Below are 23,579 nucleotides of genomic sequence, written 5' to 3'. Positions count from 1 at the left end.
CGCCCATGAAGACAAACATCTAATACCTAGGACGCAAGACAAGAAGACAAATATCTAACACCTAGGATTCTGCCAAGTCACTAAATAAGGTTTGTGAGAAATGTTTGCAAGCATAGCATTTACTAACAAGTAAATGCTAACATGCTGCCGTTACTACGACTATTTATTTTGATACGTTTTTATCCTTGTCATGCCATATGACAAAGCATTAATATATGCCCGACAACATGAAGCACTGCTTCTCTTACAGTCAACTTTTGCAGGAGGAATGCTAATAGGCACCTTATCCTCATATCATCTGTACGACTTGCACTTCAGTCTGCTGGGAATTTATGTGGAAAAAATCCTTCAGGAGTGCGATTGCGGCTGTTCTGGTGGAGTTCTGGTGGATCCACGGCGGAATCTTAGGAATGTGGGTGATTTTTTTTTGTTTTTCCATTCAAGAGTCCATGATAGCAATCCAGCTGAATTCAAAAAAGATATTTCATGTAGCAGCAAGGAGCATGATGAGCTCAAAAGGAAAGAGAAGAGGAGCAAACTTGCACGAGAGAATAACACAACTCAGTGGATCAAACAACATCAGTAAGCATAAGAATTTATCAGGTCATAAGAACATGTATCTTCGAGCTAGTCATGTCTACATTATTTTAACAAAAGAGGAGACTTCTATGAACTCCATCAGCAAAAGGCATTTATATATACTGGAAAAACTTTGTATGACAAAAAAAGGCATTCTTATGTCCTACTTCTAAGCCTGTGCTTTAGATTCCTCTCCCAACATCTTGAAGATATAAACGCGCAATTCAATAGGACCTATTAGCTCAAATGCACATAAATCGCCTACCTCAAGTTTATTACCACGTACGAAAGCGGACCATCCCCCAGATATATGGCTCGTCCTTGGAATGAAGATGATAACCCAAGCCTTCCCAGTAGGATCTCGAAGGATCAATCTTGTCTTTCTCTTAGGAAGATTTCCGTGTGAAAAGCTAATGGGTACCCTCTGTGCCAAGATAATTATAGTCAGTTATACTTACATGAAGCCTAGACCTACAGAAGTAAACTCAGCATTGCTACTTGAAATAAGGTTTGTAAGAAAAAAAAGGCCAAATTGAGAGCATATGCTTTTCTATCTAAGCTTAAATTATCTCTGTTGGCAAACTACTTCTACAGGCATGATCACTGTAAACAGATCTACACAAGGAAAAAAAGAAGGCAGCTGATGTCCATCATTTATATATCTTTTCTTTTGTATCAATCTATGACCAATAACAGCATTGCCAAGTTTTACTGACGCCTGCTGATGCCACAGGGTGTCACCTATTGCGGTGATTTCGAGTCAAAAGGACAATCTCCCTGTGCCAGAGTAATGCTATTGATTGTGGTTTTTCTCTTCCACTTCAACATCATTTTTTCAGGCTTTCTACCTGCGGAGAATTCCCATAACTTGGTATATAAAGGAAAGTAGATTCCAAGAGCAAAGATGTCAACTACTTACTTTATTTAAGGGAGCACCACTTTAAGTAGTAGGCCCAGCCATTTCATGATCATTCATAACTTTACAATACATTGATTTAAAAAAGAGTGGATATGCACTTTTTTTATGCCCTTTCATCCTTCACTTGACAACCATTATCTAGATGAAGATCAGATTCCAGCATGATATACTTACTGCATGGAAAGTCATCAATATACCCTTTATCTAATACAGATGATATTGAACATCGTATGCATCAAGTAAGCATATTATGTACTTATCCCTTAACAATGGATGAAATAACAAGCAAAGAAGATAAGTAGATCGTCGATAGCATTGATGCATTCTATAAGGTTTATATAATTTGCAATATGCTTAAAAATATGAAAATTGCATAAAAAACATCTAGAATCCTTATGTGAGTATATGCACAAGTTTTATGATGACTCATGCAAAAAATCAAAGAGAACGATAAATTTTAAAATTGTAGCTCTAACAACTTTGAAAGAGGTTTAAACCAAATATACAGAGACATTTTAATGTGCAAGCATTAGAAGATTGGTTCTAACCAATTAGGGAAAGAAAATCACAAAAATTGTAAGAAACAATTTTTTGGCCATTTGTGTTTGAATTTCTGTTTGGTTTGACTTTTTGGATTCTTTCTAATGGCTTCAAAAACTAAGTTTGAAGGTTACCAGCACTCTATTTGGAATGGATATTTAAGAGAGTTTACCTTGGAAGTTGTTTTCTATCTCTTTGGAACATCACGACTTTAGATGGAATATGCTAAATCAATTATCTACTCATCATATCTATATCAAACCTAAAAAAACCTATGTCTCGAGGGTCACCGAAATGGAAGGATTAACATCATGGGTCACATAGAAATCAATCACTAAAGGCAATGCATCATGAGCTCAAACGAGCAAGACCTTACAGATATAGTTGTGAGGACCGACGAGCGGTCTATAAGTCGTTTTTGTAATTGCTATGGTTATTAGTTATTGGTTTCAATCTATAGTTTTTTAACTAGGTTTGAGGTTTTTTCATGTAAAAACTTGTATTTATAATTATCTTTTCATGCTTTATTTTCACATATTATTATTGATAAGACTTGGTATTTGATCTCCAAGAGTGTTTTATATTTTTTCACAGTCAATAACTTAAATTTCATAAACAACAAATTATAAAACTTCTCCTTCAAAGGTACTATGTAAAAAATATTAATCCAACTAATCTACAAGAAGAGATTTTTACCGCGATAAATATTCATGATGAACCAATAAAAGGATATGAAAAATTAATGCACCATACTCACCAGCGTGTAGGACTTGTGAATACTGGATGGGGTCATTCTTGAAGTAAAATAAGGTAACTTCGAGCAAAACATGTAAGCCTTTTTTTCTCCTTTTGAGATTTGTTGTTCAGGTACATGTTTACTTCTTGAAAAGTAATCCTTCATGCATTTAGCCTTTGAACCAAGAAGACCGATTGCCGAGCCATTCTCTGCTGCTTCGGTTTTAGCATGCGCACTTAGTTTAGGGAATGGCACACTTCTTCCTGCATGGTATCACTTTTAAGAACATGATCAAAAAACATGAAGCAAAATAGGCACAATGGAACCTCAGTGATGTACTAACAAGTCAACTTTAAAAAAAAAAAGTACTTTTATTGTGTAGGGCAAACTAGTTTCGAAGTAAACAATGTCCTCTGTTTTTCTCAATAAGTCTTAAAATAGTTCCTCCACAAAAAATACAAACAGTCCTTGCCCGATAATCATGCTTAACTATAGTAGGTAAGAAAACATCCTTCATAATCCAAAATCATCTTCTTTGTGATGGTGGAGGCAATGGAGATATAGCCACCCAGATACTAATGAAACCCGGTCCTTACATAACAAGATAAATTACCAAATAATGTACATATGTTTCTCTAACACCATTGCTAGCAACTAAAGGTAAAGGGAAAAAAATGCATGGCCTTTTCAATCAGAAGTGTGGTTAAAATCATTTCAATTTATTGCTTGTGATTCTCTTCTGGTCCCACTAGCAACGGCTTTATGGATCTTTTATAGTTCTATCCTTGGAAACTTACTTCATGCAGTAGAATATCAATAAGTAAAATAAAGAGAACATTTGTATGCATCTTATATGATCATTTGTGTATACAAAGGAACATATGCAAGTAAATGTCAGCCAGTTACCTTCCTGCGGAAACTTATCTAGCTCACCGTCAATTTCACTTTTCTGCGAAAAGGAATCAAAATTCAGGGATCGCTTCACGGGGATTACTTGTCTACTAATCCCCTCACGAATCTTGGTTGCTTTCCAGCCCTCCTTCTCACACGCAGTTGTATCAAAAATAAGAACACTGAAATGCATATTTCCTTCATGTCGGAAAACTAGGAATTCACACTCCTCGAGAGAATGACCGTCTACAAAATTTGCCCACCCACTTGATAAGAACGTGCCATCGCCGCTTTTCTTTAACCCTATGCACCAAATCTTTCCTTCAGCGTCATGGAGGATGACTTCCGATGCTTCGTCTGGTATATTCCGCTCGAAATTTGGTGGAATTTTCTACAAATTACATTGTTTAACCAACACTTTGTATAGTAATTAAAGTAAAGGAATAAAGAATTTCTCCAAGAATAAGAGGAGATGAGAGGACTCACCAAGCGATGAGCGAAGTCTCCCAAGAGGACTTTAAAGAAGTGAGGCTTCCTCGTCAAAAGGTCGTTCCTTGGTGGCGTTTTTCCCGCCATTCCTCACAGTAGAAGACCCACAAAAAGGCCGAACTCTAAACCTTGAGATTATGATCTAGAATCTAGAGAGCATCAATGTGGTTTCGGAGAGGAAGACGAAAAGGGTCGGAGAAGATGGTTTGATGAATAGTGGTAGCTAATCAGAGACGCAAGAGCGCTGCTTTTGATGAGAATTTGTACTGCTCTGACCCTTCCGCCGCCATCGAGTTGAAGTATCAAGAGCACGTATATTAAATATATATTTGTTTTTTTCTGTTTCTTTTGGATTACTTTTTTTTTTTAGTGGACACTTTGATCACATTTCTCACCCTGTGTAAATTGATAAATCATATTTGAAATATAATTTTTATTTATACAACTTGTCTAGATTTTATGAACGAGTATACGCATAAATTATAATAAGTTATGAAATGATTGATAAAGAATTTAAGTGAAAGATTTATTTTGACTTCAAAGTATCAAAACGATTTTAAAATCGTTACTAAAATGCTAAAACGATGTTATAACAATTAGAGTAGTATGAAAAAATATTTGGAGGCATAGGAATAATCACTATGTATTCAACTGTCTGTTAATTCGAATTTGAACAGGTGGAGTTATGTTGGAACGGGTGAAGTTACATAAACAGCATAAGATTTACATGAAACATGCTTGGAGATGGTTTCTTAAGAGATATTTATTTTATCTTTTAAAAACATTTATACTTATTTTTATTTTATCTTTAAAAGTTATATAAACGGTTTAATCTAACCGTAGAGGAATTCATCGATCATTATTTGGAGATCATATTTTTTTTAGACTGATTAATCATAGTTTTGACATCATTTTTGAAGGTCATCCATTATCTTTAGTCATTGAGATTTATATCACGGGTCTAGCAAACAAGATTGATATAGATTGAGTTGTGAAAGTCAACGGGTGATTTATAAACTTCTTATTAACTGCTGCAAATTTTAGTAATTAGTTTTGATCCAAGTTTAAATCTACAGATTTTTATTTCGATTTGGGATTTTTCTACGTAAAATATTTTGTGTTTACAATTATTTTTTTCACACTTTATCTTTCACATATTATTATCGATAATGTGTAATAAATTCTATCTCTTAAGCGATTCTTATGTTTTTCAATTTGTATAAGAACAAACCTTAAGAATTTGCATAGGTTTATTTTTTTTCATAAGATATTAAATAATTATTTTATCAAAACTCGACGATCAAAGCAAACACTATAATTAATGAGCAGCTACAAGTCTATACCCATTTGTTATGACATGCTCGACTCTCAATTAATTGCTTCACATGCTTAGGTTGTAACCTTGGTAATCCTGTAGCCTGCCTTTATAACAATCACTCACTTGGTTCTCTTAGAACTCCCAATAAAACGAAAACCTCTAAGTAGCTCTTCCGTTTTCACAACGATAAATGATTACTCTATTAATCTCCTCCAAAACGTTTATGATAGCTTTCATGAGTCTACCGCAAACCCTTGCACGATTCCTTCCCTTCTATAAATCCTAAAAGAAAAAGGCAAGTCACCCAGATTACTTCAATTCGTATTGAAATAAGTCAAGGATATTTTTTTATATATAAAATTAAGCTTCATTTAGAAGGCCCAAAAATAATTACATAAGGCCATTGCGGCGATACAGAAATCATAATCTATCATTACTTAAAATGGTCTTGAGCTCAGGGAAATTCTCGCCTGACTGAGGCCACCACAAAAATTCGGATTGAGACGTCCGAGCAAAATTCTATGCATATCAAAAAAATTATCAAACACACTGGAACATACTTTGAACATTGAAGCTTGTTTGCTTTGAATTTGAGTTCGGACGGTTTTCTGGTTCATAATTTCAAATTAATTTTATTTTTATTTTTCACATGAATTGAATTTATTAATTCTCTCTTTTCTCTTTCTCCTTTTTTTTTCTAGAAAGATAAATAATTTATTATCATGGCTCACAAGAAAATAATACTAGAAAAAAATTCAAGTGAAAAAAAAATGTTGTTATTTAATATAATTTACTGATATGCATAATATGAGTTTAAAATGGCTCACTTGCAATTATATTTTATAATATTTTAGTACATTTTTTTTAATTTTTTTTAATTTATTAAGTCTATAATAAATTACATAGTGGCTATATGCATGTGAGCTTCTGGCAAAACTCACTTTTTTAATAAATTACATTTTCGATCGCACATAACTTAATCCACAACAAATTTTGTTCGTATGAGGAATAATCACACTTTTCGTATGAACATAGTATTTTATCAATACACTGTACTACTGGTTGCTCTAATATATATTACATAAGTAACGCTACGATTTTCCTTTTATAAATTATATAAATATTTTAAATTTATTGGAGGGGTAGATTTATTCTAACATCTAAGTTTTTTTTTGGCATGTATAATAATACACGGTACTCGTGTTATATACGAAAGAGCTCAAATTCGAATATTGTTTTCGGATGGACGAGCCAAACATAGATGATTTCTAAGAGAGAATAATGTCTTAATACTTGTTCATTAGTAATAGAAAGTGCAGTGAGCTACAAATTATATGTTAAATATTTATGAGATATTTAACACTTTTACGGTCACTAAAAATACACCTCAATTTTCGAAAAGGATTATGTTCCAATGATATAAACTACTTGATTTTTTTTAATATGAATTAACATTTTTATTTCTTAAATTACCAAATATAAGGCCTAGTCCGGCCCACTTGGAAAATATAGTCTGAGCCAACCCCTACTTCCACTCGCGAATCTTAAAGCGCTCTTTTCCATCCTAGGGTTTCCCTATTTATAAGCCTCGCTATTCGACAACTCACCTCCTCTACCTCTTCCTCTTCCTCTTCCTCCGTCTCCGCGCCGTCGCAGCATAAAAAGAAAAAAGAGAGAGAGAGGAGCAAAAGATGGCGGACTCGAAGGCGGTCACGATCAGAACCAGGAAGTTTATGACCAATCGTCTCCTCTCCAGGAAGCAGTTCGTCATCGACGTTCTCCACCCGGGAAGAGCCAATGTCTCCAAGGTATTAGATTGGATTTGGATTCGATGGCATCACTCGCTGCTTTTCCATGTTCTAGCTATTCAAATTTGTCCTTTTTTTGTTGGAAGGCGGAGTTGAAGGAGAAGTTGGGGAAGCTGTACGAGGTGAAGGACCAGAACTCGATCTTCGTGTTCAAGTTCCAGACGCACTTCGGAGGAGGGAAGTCGACTGGTTTTGGCCTGATTTATGATTCGGTTGAGGCGGCGAAGAAGTTTGAACCCAAGTACCGGCTTATTAGGGTATGAATATTTCTCTTTTTTCTCTTTTTTTGTATATTTATTTTTGTATTTTGTGAATTGTTGCTCTAATGAGTGCATTGAAAGAGATTTCTACTTCTTTTTGCTATTATTTTTAGATCTGTTAGCAATGTCATATCTTTTCTGATTCCTGATCTACTGCTGTCGTATGCTTCATTGGTTGAGATGATAAGTGCCGTTAGAAAAGAAAGTTCTTCTAGGTGCACGTTATTATGCTGTTGTTGGTTTGTATAATCTATTACGTAATAAAGATTATTTTGTTGCTACAGCATCTGTAGTTTCACGCAATGTGAATGGTGTTACTCTAATCTTTTTCTCCGAGCTATTCTTTTTTATTTTCTGCCTTTCTTTTGGAACATAGTGGGAATGCTGCAGCAGAAATAGCTTCCGTAATGTTCTAAATTTCAAACAGAGGGTGTTAAGCATGTGTATTATGGGAATGGATACCTTGTTAGCATACGGGCTGTATGATTGCAAATATAAACCCTGTTATCTTTGTTTTTCCTGCATATGAAAGGTTTAAGATAACCACAATTTTCTTGGTTTCTAGTCCTTTTTTTCTAAAAGATCTAGATTCCTGGATTGTGTTGAACTATTTGTGCACACTTACAAATTTTGATTTGCTTTTGTGCAAGAACATTTCCCATATATCTGGAAAAATTTTGGTCAACTTTTTCACTGTTAGCAATTATATGAAAGAAATTCAGAGAATGAATCTATGTAGAAATAGGTTCAGTGGTGACACGTATGGCATGTGTCTTGCATTCTTGCCCTAGTCCACAACTCTGCATAGGACTGTAGGAGCAGCAGCGAGATTTTTATAAATTATGGCAAGAGACATCTTGTCATGGATATTTTGTATTTCCAGTATCTTGATAGGAAATAGAGGTATGTGATAATAATCTTGGATCCCTTTTTTACGCAACATCTGGAAGTTAATATCTTAGTTTCCTTCCCGAAATCTTCATGTTTAAGGATGTGCTTAAGATGATGCAGAGTTATAGTAGCCCAGGTTGTTGGTGTTGATTTGCTGATGTCAAGTTTATTTTCAGATGATGTTTTGGAGATCTCTAATGAATCTCAGAACTGAGAAATAAAAAAATAAACATTCAGTTTGGTTGTTAAGAATCTCAAATTGAATTCCCAAATGCCACATCCTGAATACCCAACATTTGTCAATCCTAAGACATGTAGCTTATCGTCGCTATGTTGGCTGAATTCCATCTCTTTTCTTCTTGCTCTAAACGTTATAAATTAACTAGACCTGGCAATATTGTAAACTAATTCTTGAATCCCGACTTGCCGCTTTTCTAACATATTTCTTTGTTCTTGCTGGTCTTGCACTTTGAACGACAGTCTAACTTATTCAACAGGAAATGTGAGTCATAATTTTGTAAAATAATTCAGGATCCGAATCTCATACGACGAAAAAGTGATTCTAGAGGATTTTATTTCCACTGTTGGGTTGCAACAAGTTCAATCATCATATAAAAGTTTGTCAGGTAGTGCAATCCGTTGGATTATATGTTCATCTCATAAAGCCATCCTCGATATATAGTGCGCCTCTAGATTTATAATCCTTGGGTTTCTTGGTTTGACCCACAATTGGTGTCATTCTGTTCTTGTCTCAGACCAGTATTTTAGTGCCATCTTCACAATATTGATTTATGATCTCAAAAGAAACTATATAAAGCAAACTGCACGATGCACCTTTTCTGGAATACTCATGCCTTGTTTTCCTGGAGCGAATTGAATTTTCATGTCTGCTGTAGAGTATTGGTTACAATCTAGCTATAGTACCTTCCAACATTGATCAATATATATTCACATGGTATTCTTGCAGTATTGTTTTTTTCTCTGACACAAGAATTATATTGTTGTCTCATACTTTGAAAATGATTACGAGATTCTGGTGTTGATATGGATATACTTATTTTACAGAATGGACTTGCAACCAAGGTTGAGAAGTCAAGGAAGCAGATGAAAGAAAGGAAGAACAGGGCAAAGAAGATCCGTGGAGTCAAGAAGGTGAGTTAATATTTATTTGATATCTGTTCTGAGGAAAACTCTTGGGACTCATTTCTTCAGTTCCTTGAATGATTTCTTTTTTAACCAAGATTAGGCCTCCACAATCAACCTGACCATAGAAGGCATGGTGATCTGGTCTTGCATCCATTTACTCTCGCTAACTTGCTACTCATCTTGTAATTTAATCCGTTGTCTCTACAATCTGAAAATGCTGACTATACTTTCTCTTTGATTCACAGACAAAGGCTGGGGATGCTGCCAAGCAAGGGAAGAAAAAGTAAGGGAGTTATTTTTTCTTGCAGGCTTCTATTGCTTACTGTCCATTTTGTCTTGGCGAGACATTTGGATCTTGGAGTCCTGCTCCGATGGTTAATCTTAGTTGATGAGATTCTTAGGATCATTTTGTAACTCTCGGTTTTCATTCTGCAATGACTTTGTTAAGCTTGTTCTTGACTAATTTTTCTCATGAACGATATCATACTTTTCACATGTTTACAGTTTTGTTGGTGATACCTGTTATGCTATAAATTAAATGCTCATTCATTAATTGTTAATCATAATTTAAGCCATAGTTATCAGAACTGGGTGGGCTGATTGGTGAATCTATCAGTAATGTGCAGTCAGGATAGATGTTTATCTAGGTTGCTCATACATGATTTTGTTTCAACGGTCATCATATTATTAAAATGAAAACAGTAACTAATACATGATTTTGTCTGAAGTCATGATTTGATGTATTGAAACTTAGACATTAGTTAAAAAAGAAATAGCTAAATAATAGAAGAAATATAATTGCATTTTTTTATTAGTATTTTTTTTAAAAACTTTTTAGGATTATTTAAAACTATAAATGTATTATTGATATTTAAAATAATTATTGTCTGGTATAATATCTCTGATTCAAACACCCATTGGTTGAACTAGAGTTCTATATGGTGTTGTGTGAATGCTATTGCACAGCCTATCTTCTATCAGTATAAGGCTTATTTTGACTTGTAATGGCGAGACAGCGGTGATGACTTACGGACTTGATAACAACTCTTTGCTAATATTACTCTATACGTAAGGTAGTATGCAGTACGCAATCACAAGAGATCACGCTCAAGTTGTATTGATGAGTAGGATTCTCTATACAAACACACGATATCATATACAAATTTAGTCATCTTAAAAAATTTCTCTTTCTGTTTCTGTTTCTGTTGTTGAGTAGATTTTCTATAGAGTTTGCGGTTTTGCCTGTAAACGGCGTCGAAAAGTCCTCATCAACAGCATTTTGAACATAACTTGCCTAATTATCCTCATCAATGTTCAGCTGTTTGTGCATCAAGATGGGCCATCTACAATTAATACCTTTTCTTTAACTACAACTTGATGGTGAGATGCATTGCATCTCATGAACCAAGGCGATATTAATTCGATTATGTCAATTGCCAACATGCGATCCTTCTCCCCCACCACCAGCTGCCTTAATGGTGGATAATTCACGTCGCTATCCTGTTTCCACCTGTGTCAGCAGCGAATAGTTCCTATTAACTTATCCCCTATTTATCCGAGTATGGCATTTCTGGATGCTTCACTGTTATTCAGTCGTTATCCAGGTAGAGAGACATCATTTATCCCCCTCCCCCGGATAAGAAGTCAGCAACCGAACTTGCTTGCTTGGGGAGCCTTATCCCAGGTCTAGTTAAATCACTGTAGTATCCCAAAGACCAAAGTAAATTAACCATTTGTGTGTGGGATTTGGAATAGTCGATTGCAACTGTTGAGCATGGCTGGCTGCCTCTCTTATTCAGGCTTTATGGCAGGTCGATAAAGTGATCGATCCCTTTTAATCAGCGGTGAATGAAGTCTACTAAGACTATAATAAATTCAGTCTATATCATTCCTCATACTTCCATCTTGTTTCAAAAAGTTGTGGGCTATCTATGTTTCGTATTAAGTTGCTCATTAGCTTTATAAGGGAAAAGTCAGATGATGAGGTGGGCGTTAGACCAAGAGAATGTAGACAGTTGCTACACAAGAGGGAGATCGATCAAAGAAAAACGTAGTGGCATATCACCATCTCATTAAGATCAATCTAACCTTAAAAGGTTAATCACAGTGGAGATCTGCTGGCTCCCCTGTAAGTAATAGTTACGTACACATGGAAGGGATATATTAATTTTACCACAAGAAGCTAGCTTATGCCGACTGCTAAGTAATTCCTAGTAATATCTCTGAGAAGTAGGTAGAAGAATTCTTTATGGTTGATTGTCATGCCGATTAATTCAAAGCCCGTAGCTTTCAGAGGACAAACCATGCAGAACTAAACATCCCATAGGTCGGTGAGATATAAAGACAGCAGATATGAAACCTTTAATTGTTTAGAATATTCACACAGGTAATAAATACTTGACCAATGTGAACAAGTTTGGGAGTGTGACATTGCATATATTGACTAATGAGATTAGCTGCTGTTGATGTAGATATTTCCAGATTTATTTGGCGGTTGACGATCGACTAAATCATCTATAGATTTATCCTTACAAGTTCATAGTGAGACATATGAACTTAGGCAACTAACAAAGACATTATATCGAGAATAACAGCGGTGGATTTCGTCTAGTTTTGCATCACTCACATTGACAAAGAATAGAAGATCATGAATTCTGTGTGCAAAAAGAAAAAGAAAGAAACACTATCACGTAGAGTTCTAGTGTATATGATGTGAGGTGTGACATCATAACTTGAGTTGAGTCCTTTCATACACATTGTACTTGTAGCTAATTTTTAATATTTTTTTAAAAAAAAGGCAAATATTTTGGTGTCTTGCTTGTGTTTGAATAGCCATGCATGAGTGAGGCTATCATGGCAACTAGCTGATGAGCAGCAACAAAAGACGAGAGATAGCAAACAACATAGAGGTCAAGGTTAGGTGTGAGGCGACGATATATTGAAGGCGAATGAACAAAACTCCCACCATGCATGCAAACAGACTAGGCCTCTTCATGTCACGTCGCATTCTGCATCACCGGCACTTACGACTTCGAGTCACTGTTGAAAGAGATAACATCCAACTCTTCCTCCACAAATTACTCTCGATCATATTCTCACTCTTTCTCCTTGTTAGACTTTGTTTGCTCTTCTTATGTAATGCATAGTTTGGTTTTATATTGCCCACATGATAGCATAGCACTTGATTTGATCTGACAAATCCGATATATGACAGAGATCACGGGTTCAAAGTTACTACCTCCCATGCATGTTTATTAGAAATGATTTTGTTTAATGCTTTATGATTAGACTTAATTGTCCAGAATAGAAATATAGAATAGGTAACTAACTTATAATCAACTTACGAGTTGATAATCTATTAATATAATAATAATTAAAAAGTTTATGTAAAAAATCTGAGGGATGCGTTGCATCTGTCTCCCCTAAGGACAGCAGATTTCGTGGTATACCCAATGAGGCACCGACAAGTAACCGAGTGCACCGACTTCCTGCAACCGGGGGGTGTACGCGAATCTCCAGGCGGGAAAGGGAGGGAACAGTGTTCGTGATTGGGGGATAAGCCCATTATTTAATAGCTTTATCAGTGGGGGCCCACCTTATCTCTTTGGGCCTTTTGGGCCCTCCCCGGGGGCGCACTGTAGCGCCTCGTCTGCCAGCGCACATCGGACAACGGGTGACGACAGGGACGGCTACAGTGCGCCGAAACAGTGGACGTGCTGCTCTCCTGCGGGACAGACGGCGTGGAGTGGCGCCAGGTGGGGGGGCTGCCGTGCGCAGGTTAGGGCGGCCGCGCACGTTAGCGGCGGCAGCTGCTCGTCGTCGCCGTTATCCCTGCACGTCTCTGTCGGGTGGGCCTGTCTCCTTGTCACGGACAACGGTACCAACCGTACGTTTACGCATAGGAATCCTCTATGAGGATCTACTACTCCCATATTATAAATATATATATATATATATATATATATATATACTTCATTCACATAAGACTCCAAAATGATGAGAACATACTAAATATATAATGTATGTGATCATCCAATCAATCCATAGGCTAACTATTAATTACCGTTATAATTAACGATGCCTATTCTCGTGTGTGTATGTATGTATGCAGATACGTGCATGGCGACGATGATATTGGACGGTGTAGGATGACTGATGACGTGGAAGTGGATGTAGTATCAGGAGCCCACAAACACTCGATTAATTAGCTGATCAACTTGCCAAGCTGGTCATTGGCTGCATTCTGCTGCACTCCACGAGTCCAGCGAATCCACTCGACCCCACCCTAATCAATATCCTCAACTTCGCTCAAAACTCCTCCATTCTACTCCATATATATATACACACATATACAAATATAAACTTAGAATTATAAATATACTTATCTCACACAACGATAGTGGTTCAATGCACATACCATGGTAGGGTTTCTCTAGGTTCATCGCATGTGACTTTTTTTCTTTTTTTGGGGGGCTAATCATATATTACAAGTGGATCCTAGTACTGCACCATCCTTGTCATAGATATACTCACCTAGGCTCAAAATAGTATTCTATTCTTTCTCTCTGTGATAAAAAAATATAATAAAATACTGAATCTTAATTTGTAATGTGGTGCATTGAACGTCCCCTAAGTAGTTATCATTATATATATAATACGAGGTGGAAAGATAGAAGCAACACAAAATATGAATACATAAGATGTTAGTATATAGTGCATGTGAATATATAGGCGCTTAGATAACCATTTATCCTTATTTAGTGAGTGGAGGACATAACTGAGAAGTTTAAGAGGTCCAGATGCTCGAGTTCCGCGTGGCAGAATCTCATTCATTGGTTCCTCACATCCCATGCATCCCACCGACCTCCACAATTCCGCCACGTCACGTAGTAAAATTTGATGCAGTTTGTACAACTTCCGACATGGCCAATGTTAATTTTCACCGCCGTACGCAGCGGCAAAAAAGATTAATTATAACACGACGACGACCAGTAAAAGTAATTATCAATTAATACTCCTCTCCCACAAAAAAAAACAACGTCTTTTAAAGGGACCATGTGGCATAAAAGGAATACCAGCGCCCGTACGCACGTGCCGATTGGTTCCTCCTTGGATTCACCAGGGACTCCAGGGTGAGATCGCGGCCCTCCGTTAGGTCGATCGACGGCAGAGGGAAGGCCAGGCAAGCGAGTATCCGTCCAAAAGGGAGTTTCTTTCTTTCCTCTTTTGGGTTGGGCACGAGGCTACGTACGTAAGCTCCCTTAGCCAAGTCCCCACCGTACGATTGGCGAGGTGCAGGTCCACGATACGGATCGTGAGCCGCCAGATTAGTCCCCCACATGGACATGCAGGGGGGGGGGGGGGAGGGGGGGTGACGTCGAGTAGAGCAGTATATTAGTATGGTCCGTAATTAGGGAGGTCATCTGGTCGATAGTCAACCCTAAAAGAAAATTATGGGCAAATTCTAGTGGCGATTAAAAGTATTTCTGTATTAAGTGAGTGTTTTTTGCTCTTTGATTAGCTGGTATGTAGCTTTTGAGCTGCTGAATGATAAAAAAAAAGATTATTAGGATAATAATTATGTTTAATGTGAGATGAAGTTGACGTGAACAATACGACTTTTTCTTGTCTTTTATGAATTTGCGGAAATACCTTTTGATTTTGTATAAAGTGGACATATGAATAAACAAACTAACTCTATGTTTGTAATCACCGGTGTAAATGAGCTGAGTATGAGCGAGCTATCTTCAGTTCAGTCCAACTTGAGTCGAACTAGATCAAGCTTGAGCTAGGATCAAACTTTTTTATCAAGCCATACACTAGCCTAGTCAGACCAAGCATGAGTTGAGTCTAAGCCTGAAACCATGATGATATTGAGGAGGAGGAGGAAAAGGCTTACCAATTGATGGAGAAGGAAGACGAGGAGGCTGACCAAGATGAAGGATGCGGTAGGCAGGGTGCTTGAAGATGAGAAAAGGATCCGTTTGGGTTTGTGAATGCTATATTCATCAAATGTCGAGTTTCTAGGGATGTATTATATAAACGAGGATTCGATGGAGTTATGCTTAGATATGTCACCGTAGAACTGAGCCCAAGCTTTAACCAAGCTTGAGTTGCTCACACCTCTATTTGCAATACATGCATTACCAATTTCTATGAATGTAATAATTATATATTAAAATTCTTAATGTGTCTAATGACTACATTAATACTTTCTCTAGGTGTGCAATGCTTTGCGTACAATATTTGAGAGGTTGATGCTAGGTGTGCAATGTTTGAGATATTGTGGTGTGCTGCAGTGCAATGTTGGAGAGGTCATTGCCATATGTGCAATGATTGATTTTATGATAACCATACTCGATGTATACCATAACTGGATTCTATCATTCTCTATCTATGCAATGATAATATATTAACATCTATTCATAATTATGCAATGCATGTTTGACTAAAAACTGAGATAAGTGGGTGTTGGAGAGAAAATATAGGTGGAAAATTGAACGAAAAAAATGAGTGGAAACTTTCAGTCTTTTAATATCTTAGGTAGGTGATGGGTGATGGTGAAATAACCTTAGTGACTTAAATTAAAATATAATTGGATTTATGCGGTGGTATAAGATTTTAATTTGGACGAATAATATTTTTAATCTAGAGCATTGATAATTTAATATTTGCTTTTCAATTTAGAATGGTGTTTTCTAATTTAGAATTGAGAAAAAGATACTTTTGAAACAAAAGAGGTTAATATATAATCCATTTGTTATTGATGATCGTCGTTTGTCGAATCTTGCGCTATACTTTTTTATGTACCTTGCGCCATAGATGGTGACTACTTGGCCTCCTCCTAAGTTAAAGTATATACTCTCCCTCTTATCTCTAAATTAAACCCTTGATTCCTATTGTGCGTTGATGGTCTATTGCTACCGGACTGAGATGGTTGATGATATTGATCCTGCTGATAAGAAGCTAAATGTTATCCTTGAGTTTGATACTTTGCTTTAGTTATAGTTTAATCTATTGTAGGCCAAAGACGAGGCTTGTATTAAAAAGTCATAACTCTATGCTCTATTTTCTATTATTGCTGGGAGTTATCAGGCTAGATAACGTACAGTGATATTGAGGCAACAACAAGTTGTTGACTTCCTCCATTCTCTAATTAAAAAATAATTATGGTTGACGACTACTTTTATCTTTCTTTAGCGAGAGATAGCAAAATCTTATGATGGCATCTCAGCATCAAAACAAATCTTACAGTTGTTGATGGCTTATCAAATTCTATAAAACAAAAAATGCAAGGTCCAATTTTTAAATAGCTGTATATAAGGTTTGTAGCATAATACCAGTAAGGTGTTTAGTGAGAATCTACATAATGTTCACTTCAATAATCAAGAATGAAAGGAGTTATGTAAGGATATAATTAAACATAGGTAATTGCTAATCTCCTATGGAAAGAATTCAGATGGCCAAAACATAGCCTTGTGCGTAAAATTTCATCACCTTTTTCCTCTGATATATGAATAGTGGTAGGATAGAATATTTTATTACATTATTTGCTTAATGTATATTCGGATTGATATTGATATTTAATTTGTAAATATTGGAAAATATTGTCACTCAAGTACACAGTATAATGGTTTAATAACCATATTACTGTGATATGAACTTGTAGATATAGTCTAATATATAATAAAAATGCAGTGGATGTGTATATTTATCCAGATAGAATTATAGTTAGGAATACAAAACACAGTCGATGGGTCGGGTCGAGTTGGATCGGATGTTTATATGACTCGTTTTCAACCGACTTGTTGCTCAAATCAAACAAGCATATTTATTATTAGTCAAAATTTTGAGCTTCTTCTCATGTTATAGAAAGTAGACAGAGATAGTGATAGGAGGGCAGAATTAGAAAGATAGGATACGCTTAATAACAATATATTTACCTTAAATGGGAAAAAACGCATTGATTAAAATTAATCCCGATCTTACCTTCGCTTCCTCCTCTGTATTTATAGTCCCATACTCGCAAACGCGAGAGAGCGAGCGAGAGAGAGAGAGAGAGAGAGAGAGAGAGGAGTTTCATCAAAGAAACAGAGCATTCTCTGATCTTCTTCTTCTTCTTCTTCTTCTTCTTCTATCTCTCTCAAAGTTTCCATGAATCCTTCAAAGATCTCACCTTTCTGACTTCCGAAACTCCAAGCTATATACGATGTGCAACAACAGCAAAACCGCGACCGGCGCCGCCGCCATGGAGGAATCCATCTACCTCACCCTTGTCCCCTTCTCCAATCCGAGCAAAAACCCACTTCCCAAACCCACCTCTCTACCTTTCCTCTCAATATCCGAGATTTACCAAGAGTCGACTTCTCTATTTCGCCTCTCCTTCCCCATCGCTCTCATGTCCCTCCTCCTCTACTCGCGCTCCATCGTCTCCATGGTCTTCCTCGGATCCCTCGGCGACCTCCCCCTCGCCGCCGGCTCCCTCGCCATCGCTTTCGCCAACATCACCGGCTACTCCGTCCTCTCTGGCCTCTCCCTTGGCATGGAGCCCCTCTGCTCCCAAGCCTTTGGGGCCAACCAATCCAAGCTCTTGTCCCTCACCCTCCACCGCTCCATCTTCTTCCTCCTCTGCTCCTCCCTGCCCATCTCCATCCTCTGGCTTAACATGGCAAAGATCCTCCTTTTCTTGAACCAAGATCCCGAGATCACCCGATTGGCCCAAAGCTATCTCCTTTTTGCTCTCCCCGACCTCCTCTCCTTCTCCTTCATCCACCCGCTTCGGATTTACCTGCGCTCCCAGGGGATAACCTTCCCCCTCACCGTCGCGGCCGCCGCCGCTGCCGTCTTCCACCTCCCGGCCAACTTCCTCCTCGTGACCCACCTCGGCCTCGGCGCCCCCGGGGTCGCTGCCGCCTCCGCCGCCTCCAACGTCGTTCTCCTCGCCGTCCTCGTGCTCCTCCCGCCGCTCCGCCGCCACGTGGCCCTCCGAGCGCCACCCACGTGGGAGTCGCTCGTCGGGTGGGGCCCATTGGCTCGGCTCGCATTCCCGAGCTGCGTGTCGGTGTGCCTGGAGTGGTGGTGGTACGAGCTCATGATCGTGGTGTGCGGGCTCCTCCCGGACCCGAAGCCGGCTGTGGCGTCCATGGGCGTGCTCATCCAGACCACCGCGCTCATCTACGTCTTCCCCTCATCCCTAAGCTTCGGGGTCTCCACACGCGTCGGCAACGAGCTCGGCGCCAACCGCCCGTCCCGGGCGCGCTCCGCCGCCGCCGTGTCAGTCCACTCTGCCGGCCTCATGGGCCTCGCCGCCATGTTCTTCGCCTCCGGGATAAGGAGCCGGTGGGCCCAGCTGTTCACCGCCGACGGCGAGATCCTTCGTCTCACGTCGGCCGCCCTCCCCATCCTGGGGCTCTGCGAGCTCGGCAACTGCCCGCAGACAGTGGGCTGCGGCGTCCTGCGGGGTAGCGCGCGGCCTGCGCACGCGGCGCACGTTAACCTCGGGGCGTTCTACTTGGTAGGCATGCCCGTGGCCATCTTATTGGCTTTCGGGCTCGGCCTTGGTTTCGTCGGCCTCTGGATGGGCCTCCTGGCGGCCCAAGTATGCTGTGCTGGCCTTATGCTCTACGTCGTAGGGACCACGGACTGGGAGGCCCAGGCCTCCAGGGCTCTGTTGCTTACATCAGCACCGGCGGGGCCCGCGGATATCGAGGAAGGGAAGGAGGCGGAGGAGGGAGGTGAGCCATTGATCCCGATCACCAAGTCCGACATCCAAAGGTAATGGAGAAGGAGAAAAAGAGGTGGAGGTAATTTTCATGGGAATTATTGGATATTTATATGGTTTCTCTTCTCTTTGTTTTTCTTTTCTTTTTCTTTTTCTTTTTTTTTGGTTTTTTTTTTCTTAAATCTTCCACGAGTAATCCAACAGGTTTCTAAATTTTCTTTTCTGATGGGGTTCTGTTTGGTGGATATTGTACTATTGCTAATTTTTTTAGGAGTTAGAGGGGGGGGGGGGGGTGGGGTGTGTGCAAAAGAAGGGATTTTGTATTTTAATCAAATGTTATTTGTATTATATCCAGCCAACTCAAGTATCATAAATGTGATGGATAGTCTTAATGACATCTCAACCGATCCTTCATCACTCCTCATTAGTTTGGCAACATTCTTGCTTGGAGAGTATGGATGAAGTTATTCGAGTAGGGTCTACATATCCTCCTCTCCTTTGGTTAGGAGAATGCGTGGCCTAATGCACCTATCCACTAAACTCATTAACTAAGTTGGCAACAAATGCTCTAAGAATAGACTACCACTATCTTTCTCTATCCTTAAAACTCTTTTTGAGAGATATTAATTGCATGTTATACAAAACATCCTTTTGTCTTTTTCCTAAACAATTTCTTAACGAAACCTTGAGATTAATTATGGGGGGGAGGGGTTTGAGTCCCTTTCTGGTGCTCCTGGTGGGAGGGGTGTCAATCTTGTGCACCAATCTCAGTCTCATATCCTCTAAATAAATCGAAAAAAAGAAACCCTACCTGTACCTTTCTTTTCCTTAAATGGACGTGCTAGCTTATACTCACATGAACGTACCCATTCCTCTCTCTCCCTCTCCCTTTCTCTATCTATGTATCCATCTTATTTATCTTTATGTTTTTTGGTCCCCCCACCCATCTTCTCTCTTTCTGCATTTGATGTTAGTTACACCCCAAGTTCCCTGGCCTCAGACATAGCAAGGTAAGGATACCTTGGAAACTTTTCAAACTGTTTGTTTCCGAGTTACATCAATATGTCGGAATATTGAATTGGGTACTCTTGGAGAAAATATACTTCTATGTCCTTTTTTGAAATAAACTTGTAGACCCGCTCTCCTTATGGCCACTTGTTTTTGCTCCGTGAGTTGGATATTTTACTTTTATCATTTCAGATGACAGAATTCTAAATTCTCGTGAATTGCTTATGATGAAAATTGGATGGTTTTCATCTCTAATACTGTGCTAGAGAATATGGAATATAAGCCGGAGGTTAACGAGGTTTAAAACCCATGGCTTCAACAAAAGATAAGAAGCTTTAATATCATATTACATAATCAATTAATCTAAAATCTTAACTTGTTTACATAATTGACCAACAATAAATACATATCATGGCTTTAACATGATAAAGCTTAACCGCCAATGCACGTTATATATAAGGTGGTAGAGATGGGGATTATCTTGCACATAACCCATGTCATTTATCTCTCTCACCTTACATTGGGTAGAGAGAGAGAGAGAGAGATTGCAATGTACATTCCTAGCCTCATTTTAATCCCAAGCTTCATTAAAAAAAAAAAAGGAAGAAGAAAACAATAAATCAACTCGTGAAGATAATATCAAAGCATGTGATAGATATCTATATAGGTGGATGTAAGCTGATCTCTTAATAATGGAGATGTGCATGTAAAGCGTTAGGTGCTCCTTTGGAGCCTTATCGATCGCCTAACCCCCATTCTCATATAGGAAGATGATCACATAAACTACCAGTGGACCATGCAAATATTCCTACTAAGATTTCCCGAGTACAAGATGTCTACAGCCCAAGAATTATTCAAATGGTCCCAGGGATCTCAAACTGGGATTGCCCCCAAAGACTTCTTTGCACACAGTACGTGATAGCAGTCTTCCAACAAATCCCATATAGCTACTACCATCATCTGGCCATGTTCCATCTTGTCACAATGCATGGGGACCCAAACTTGCTTCAAAAAAAGCTTCTAACATCCTATATATATATATATATATATATATATATATATATATATATAACCTAAAAGCTACTGACTGAATAGTAAATATTCAGTTATTATTAAAAGTAAAAGTTGTCTTTCCGAGGGGACGATGATACTATTGCAGAGGTGAGTGAGACAGATTAACTTAAGCACGAGATATATAAAAGTAAAATAAAATATGTTAAATAATAAAAATAAAAACTTTTTGTTTGCATGCAAATCTCTCAAAACACTTGATTTTTGCATGGATACGCTTCACATATAGCTAATCCATACAACTCCATCAATTTAACTATCAAAAGGACAGACATACCCTTATTCTTGTTTGCATATATTATATTATTTCGTTTGTTAGATTACTACGATTTTATCTCGAAGATGTTAAAAAGTAACCCGAAAGGGCTGGTATATACATAAATAAGAATCAAAAAAGAAGAAACTATATGGTAGTAGGGCGTTAGTTATAATGCAAGCAAAAGATAAGGTATTATTTTTTTTTTATATAAAGGTTCCAACATGGCAAAGTTTGAACTGTTCAAACACATGCCTCTGGGATGTAGTTGCAATGGATGCAGCCATACATCCATCTACTAGTTCATGTGATGAGGGGAAGCTATCGATCTATAAATCTTTGGAAAGGAATTAAAGATGGAATTGTTATGATGTTAGATTGGGATGGGTGCATGTGCTTGCCTCCCTTCCAACCGGGAATGCCAGAAAAGGACCCGTTTGGTATTTAATTAGGGAGGCTAGAACTCATTCTAGTGATTGGTGAGGACCACTAGTGTCTATTAATCCAATCTTATTGCCACAATATTCCATTGTTTTGATTCCTAACCTAAGTGGTGAAAAAAAAAGAAGAGTAAAGCATTCCCCTTTAATTATTACCATTTTTTTCGTTTAGATTGTGAGATTTTCTCTAGCAGCATCAAATTCTATCGCATATGGATCCACATCCAGTGAGTAGTAGCTCCTTGTGTATGATCTAGTACCACATTAAGCTTTTGAATAATTAAAGCGAATAATTTCCCGCATATATTATCTAAAATATAACACTTTGCTTTGTACTGTGAGAATAAAGATTGTAACATTTTAAATAATTCAGAGAGCAAATTATTAGGCTATATTCAAAAAATACGAACTTGCATCCTATGAATAGATTATCACTTAGCACATGATATTCCCTAAAGCATCTCTCTGACCACATACTTGCAACTGGATATTTTTTTGCTTTACCTATATTGGAATGCTATAAGATTCCCCAAGTAAGTGGTGGGCATCTTTCCACTGCTCCTTAATTTTAGCATAACAAAAGTTGGCCTTTTGCTAATTCCATTTGCTTATCTTTTTCTAACCTTGTCCACCTGAAATGAATCTATTGTCAAGTTGTGGTACTTCACCTCTTTTTTGGGTCATGATATATTCATATATATATATATACACACACACACACACATCACCCATCCTTTCCTAACCTTAGCCTGTTGAAAAGAACCTGTCATCAATGGGCCATATCCAAAGAACCAAGCAGCTCCAATTTGGGCTTAATTAGTACCGACCTACTGACTCTATTAGATTAATGAATTAATTAACTTCTCTTCCTGGCCAAAAGTTTTATTCTGCATTGTTGTTGGCAAGTTCATTGCACTAAACTAGCATTGATTTTATGCTTAAAGTGAGGAGGTTTTTAACACAACAAGGCTAAAGATGTAGGTGGTGATGGCATACTGCCATACTTGCATGCAAAAGCATCACTCTGCATGTACTTCAGAAACATTATCATCATACGCAACTATGCATTGTCATATGCATAACATCTGTAGGTCTATAGGGTTATGGAAAGAAGGGCAGGTGAAGTACCCAATGTGATGGCATGGCCATGAGGTTGTCGACCCGAGGAGCAACAAAAGGAGAGCACAGTATCTCTAGGGCTTATCCTATCCTTGATTAACATATCTTTGCATGTGACCCGGGTGAAGCATCCATGCATGCATGCAATGCAGTGGTGGCAATGGCATTGTTGTCTATCCTAAATATGGCATTGATATGTCTCCCAACACATGGCCCCGACGTGGTACATGCATGCCGTTCATGCCCTCATGTCCTCTCGGTCCATCATCTCCATCCCCCTCTTAGGTTGACACAGGGGCCCATCTACAATGACCAGTTTGATGCGTGAAAAACTGGGGAGTCCAAGCTATAATTACATACAAGGGGCAAAGTACCCTTTGAAAGGAA

General features: G+C 38.2%; 3 protein-coding genes across 4 annotated transcripts; 2 read left to right on the top strand and 1 right to left on the bottom strand.

The window, feature by feature from the left end:
* Positions 1-67: 67 nt before the first annotated feature.
* On the bottom strand, positions 68-4,360 carry LOC140782410 (B3 domain-containing protein Os01g0723500-like). Of its 2 annotated transcripts, XM_073128947.1 has the most exons (5): positions 4,152-4,360; positions 3,681-4,056; positions 2,796-3,037; positions 845-1,003; positions 68-464 (listed from the first exon to the last, which is right to left on the bottom strand). In XM_073128947.1, the coding sequence occupies exons 1-5, from the start codon at positions 4,239-4,241 to the stop codon at positions 405-407; spliced, it is 927 nt and encodes a 308-aa protein (XP_072985048.1). In that variant the 5' UTR covers positions 4,242-4,360; the 3' UTR covers positions 68-404. The 2 variants fall into 2 exon arrangements, with proteins under 2 accessions (XP_072985048.1, XP_072985047.1); XM_073128946.1 differs by lacking the exon at positions 68-464 and having other exon boundaries at positions 477-1,003.
* Positions 4,361-7,011: 2,651 nt separating this feature from the next.
* On the top strand, positions 7,012-10,072 carry LOC140782645 (small ribosomal subunit protein eS24z-like). The gene is made up of 4 exons (XM_073129332.1): positions 7,012-7,280; positions 7,367-7,537; positions 9,497-9,583; positions 9,823-10,072. Exons 1-4 carry the CDS (start codon positions 7,164-7,166, stop codon positions 9,862-9,864), a joined length of 417 nt encoding a protein of 138 aa, XP_072985433.1. The 5' UTR covers positions 7,012-7,163; the 3' UTR covers positions 9,865-10,072.
* Positions 10,073-17,572: 7,500 nt separating this feature from the next.
* LOC140782228 (protein DETOXIFICATION 51-like) lies at positions 17,573-19,521 on the top strand. Its single transcript, XM_073128697.1, has one exon. The coding sequence runs from the start codon at positions 17,787-17,789 to the stop codon at positions 19,353-19,355; it is 1,569 nt and encodes a 522-aa protein (XP_072984798.1). The 5' UTR covers positions 17,573-17,786; the 3' UTR covers positions 19,356-19,521.
* Positions 19,522-23,579: the final 4,058 nt, after the last annotated feature.

This window comes from Typha latifolia, chromosome 2, assembly GCF_019914945.1.
Source record: "Typha latifolia isolate L0001 chromosome 2, TyphaL0001v2, whole genome shotgun sequence".
Lineage (NCBI taxonomy): Eukaryota > Viridiplantae > Streptophyta > Magnoliopsida > Poales > Typhaceae > Typha > Typha latifolia.
The sequence above is the reverse complement of the archived record's forward strand: the minus strand, read 5'-3'. Positions and strand labels throughout refer to the sequence as shown.

Bases quoted from the DNA above. Each gene is read 5' to 3' on its own strand.
- LOC140782410 (XM_073128946.1), bottom strand. From the start codon at position 4,241: ATGGCGGGAAAAACGCCACCAAGGAACGACCTTTTGACGAGGAAGCCT. The intron at 3,038-3,680 runs GTAACTGGCTGA...GATACCATGCAG, and splicing joins AGATAAGTTTCCGCAGGAAG to GAAGAAGTGTGCCATTCCCT. The intron at 1,004-2,795 runs GTGAGTATGGTG...ATCTTGGCACAG, and splicing joins TTCACAAGTCCTACACGCTG to AGGGTACCCATTAGCTTTTC.
- LOC140782645 (XM_073129332.1), top strand. From the start codon at position 7,164: ATGGCGGACTCGAAGGCGGTCACGATCAGAACCAGGAAGTTTATGACC. The intron at 7,281-7,366 runs GTATTAGATTGG...TTTTGTTGGAAG, and splicing joins GAAGAGCCAATGTCTCCAAG to GCGGAGTTGAAGGAGAAGTT. The intron at 9,584-9,822 runs GTGAGTTAATAT...TTTGATTCACAG, and splicing joins AGATCCGTGGAGTCAAGAAG to ACAAAGGCTGGGGATGCTGC.
- LOC140782228 (XM_073128697.1), top strand. From the start codon at position 17,787: ATGTGCAACAACAGCAAAACCGCGACCGGCGCCGCCGCCATGGAGGAA.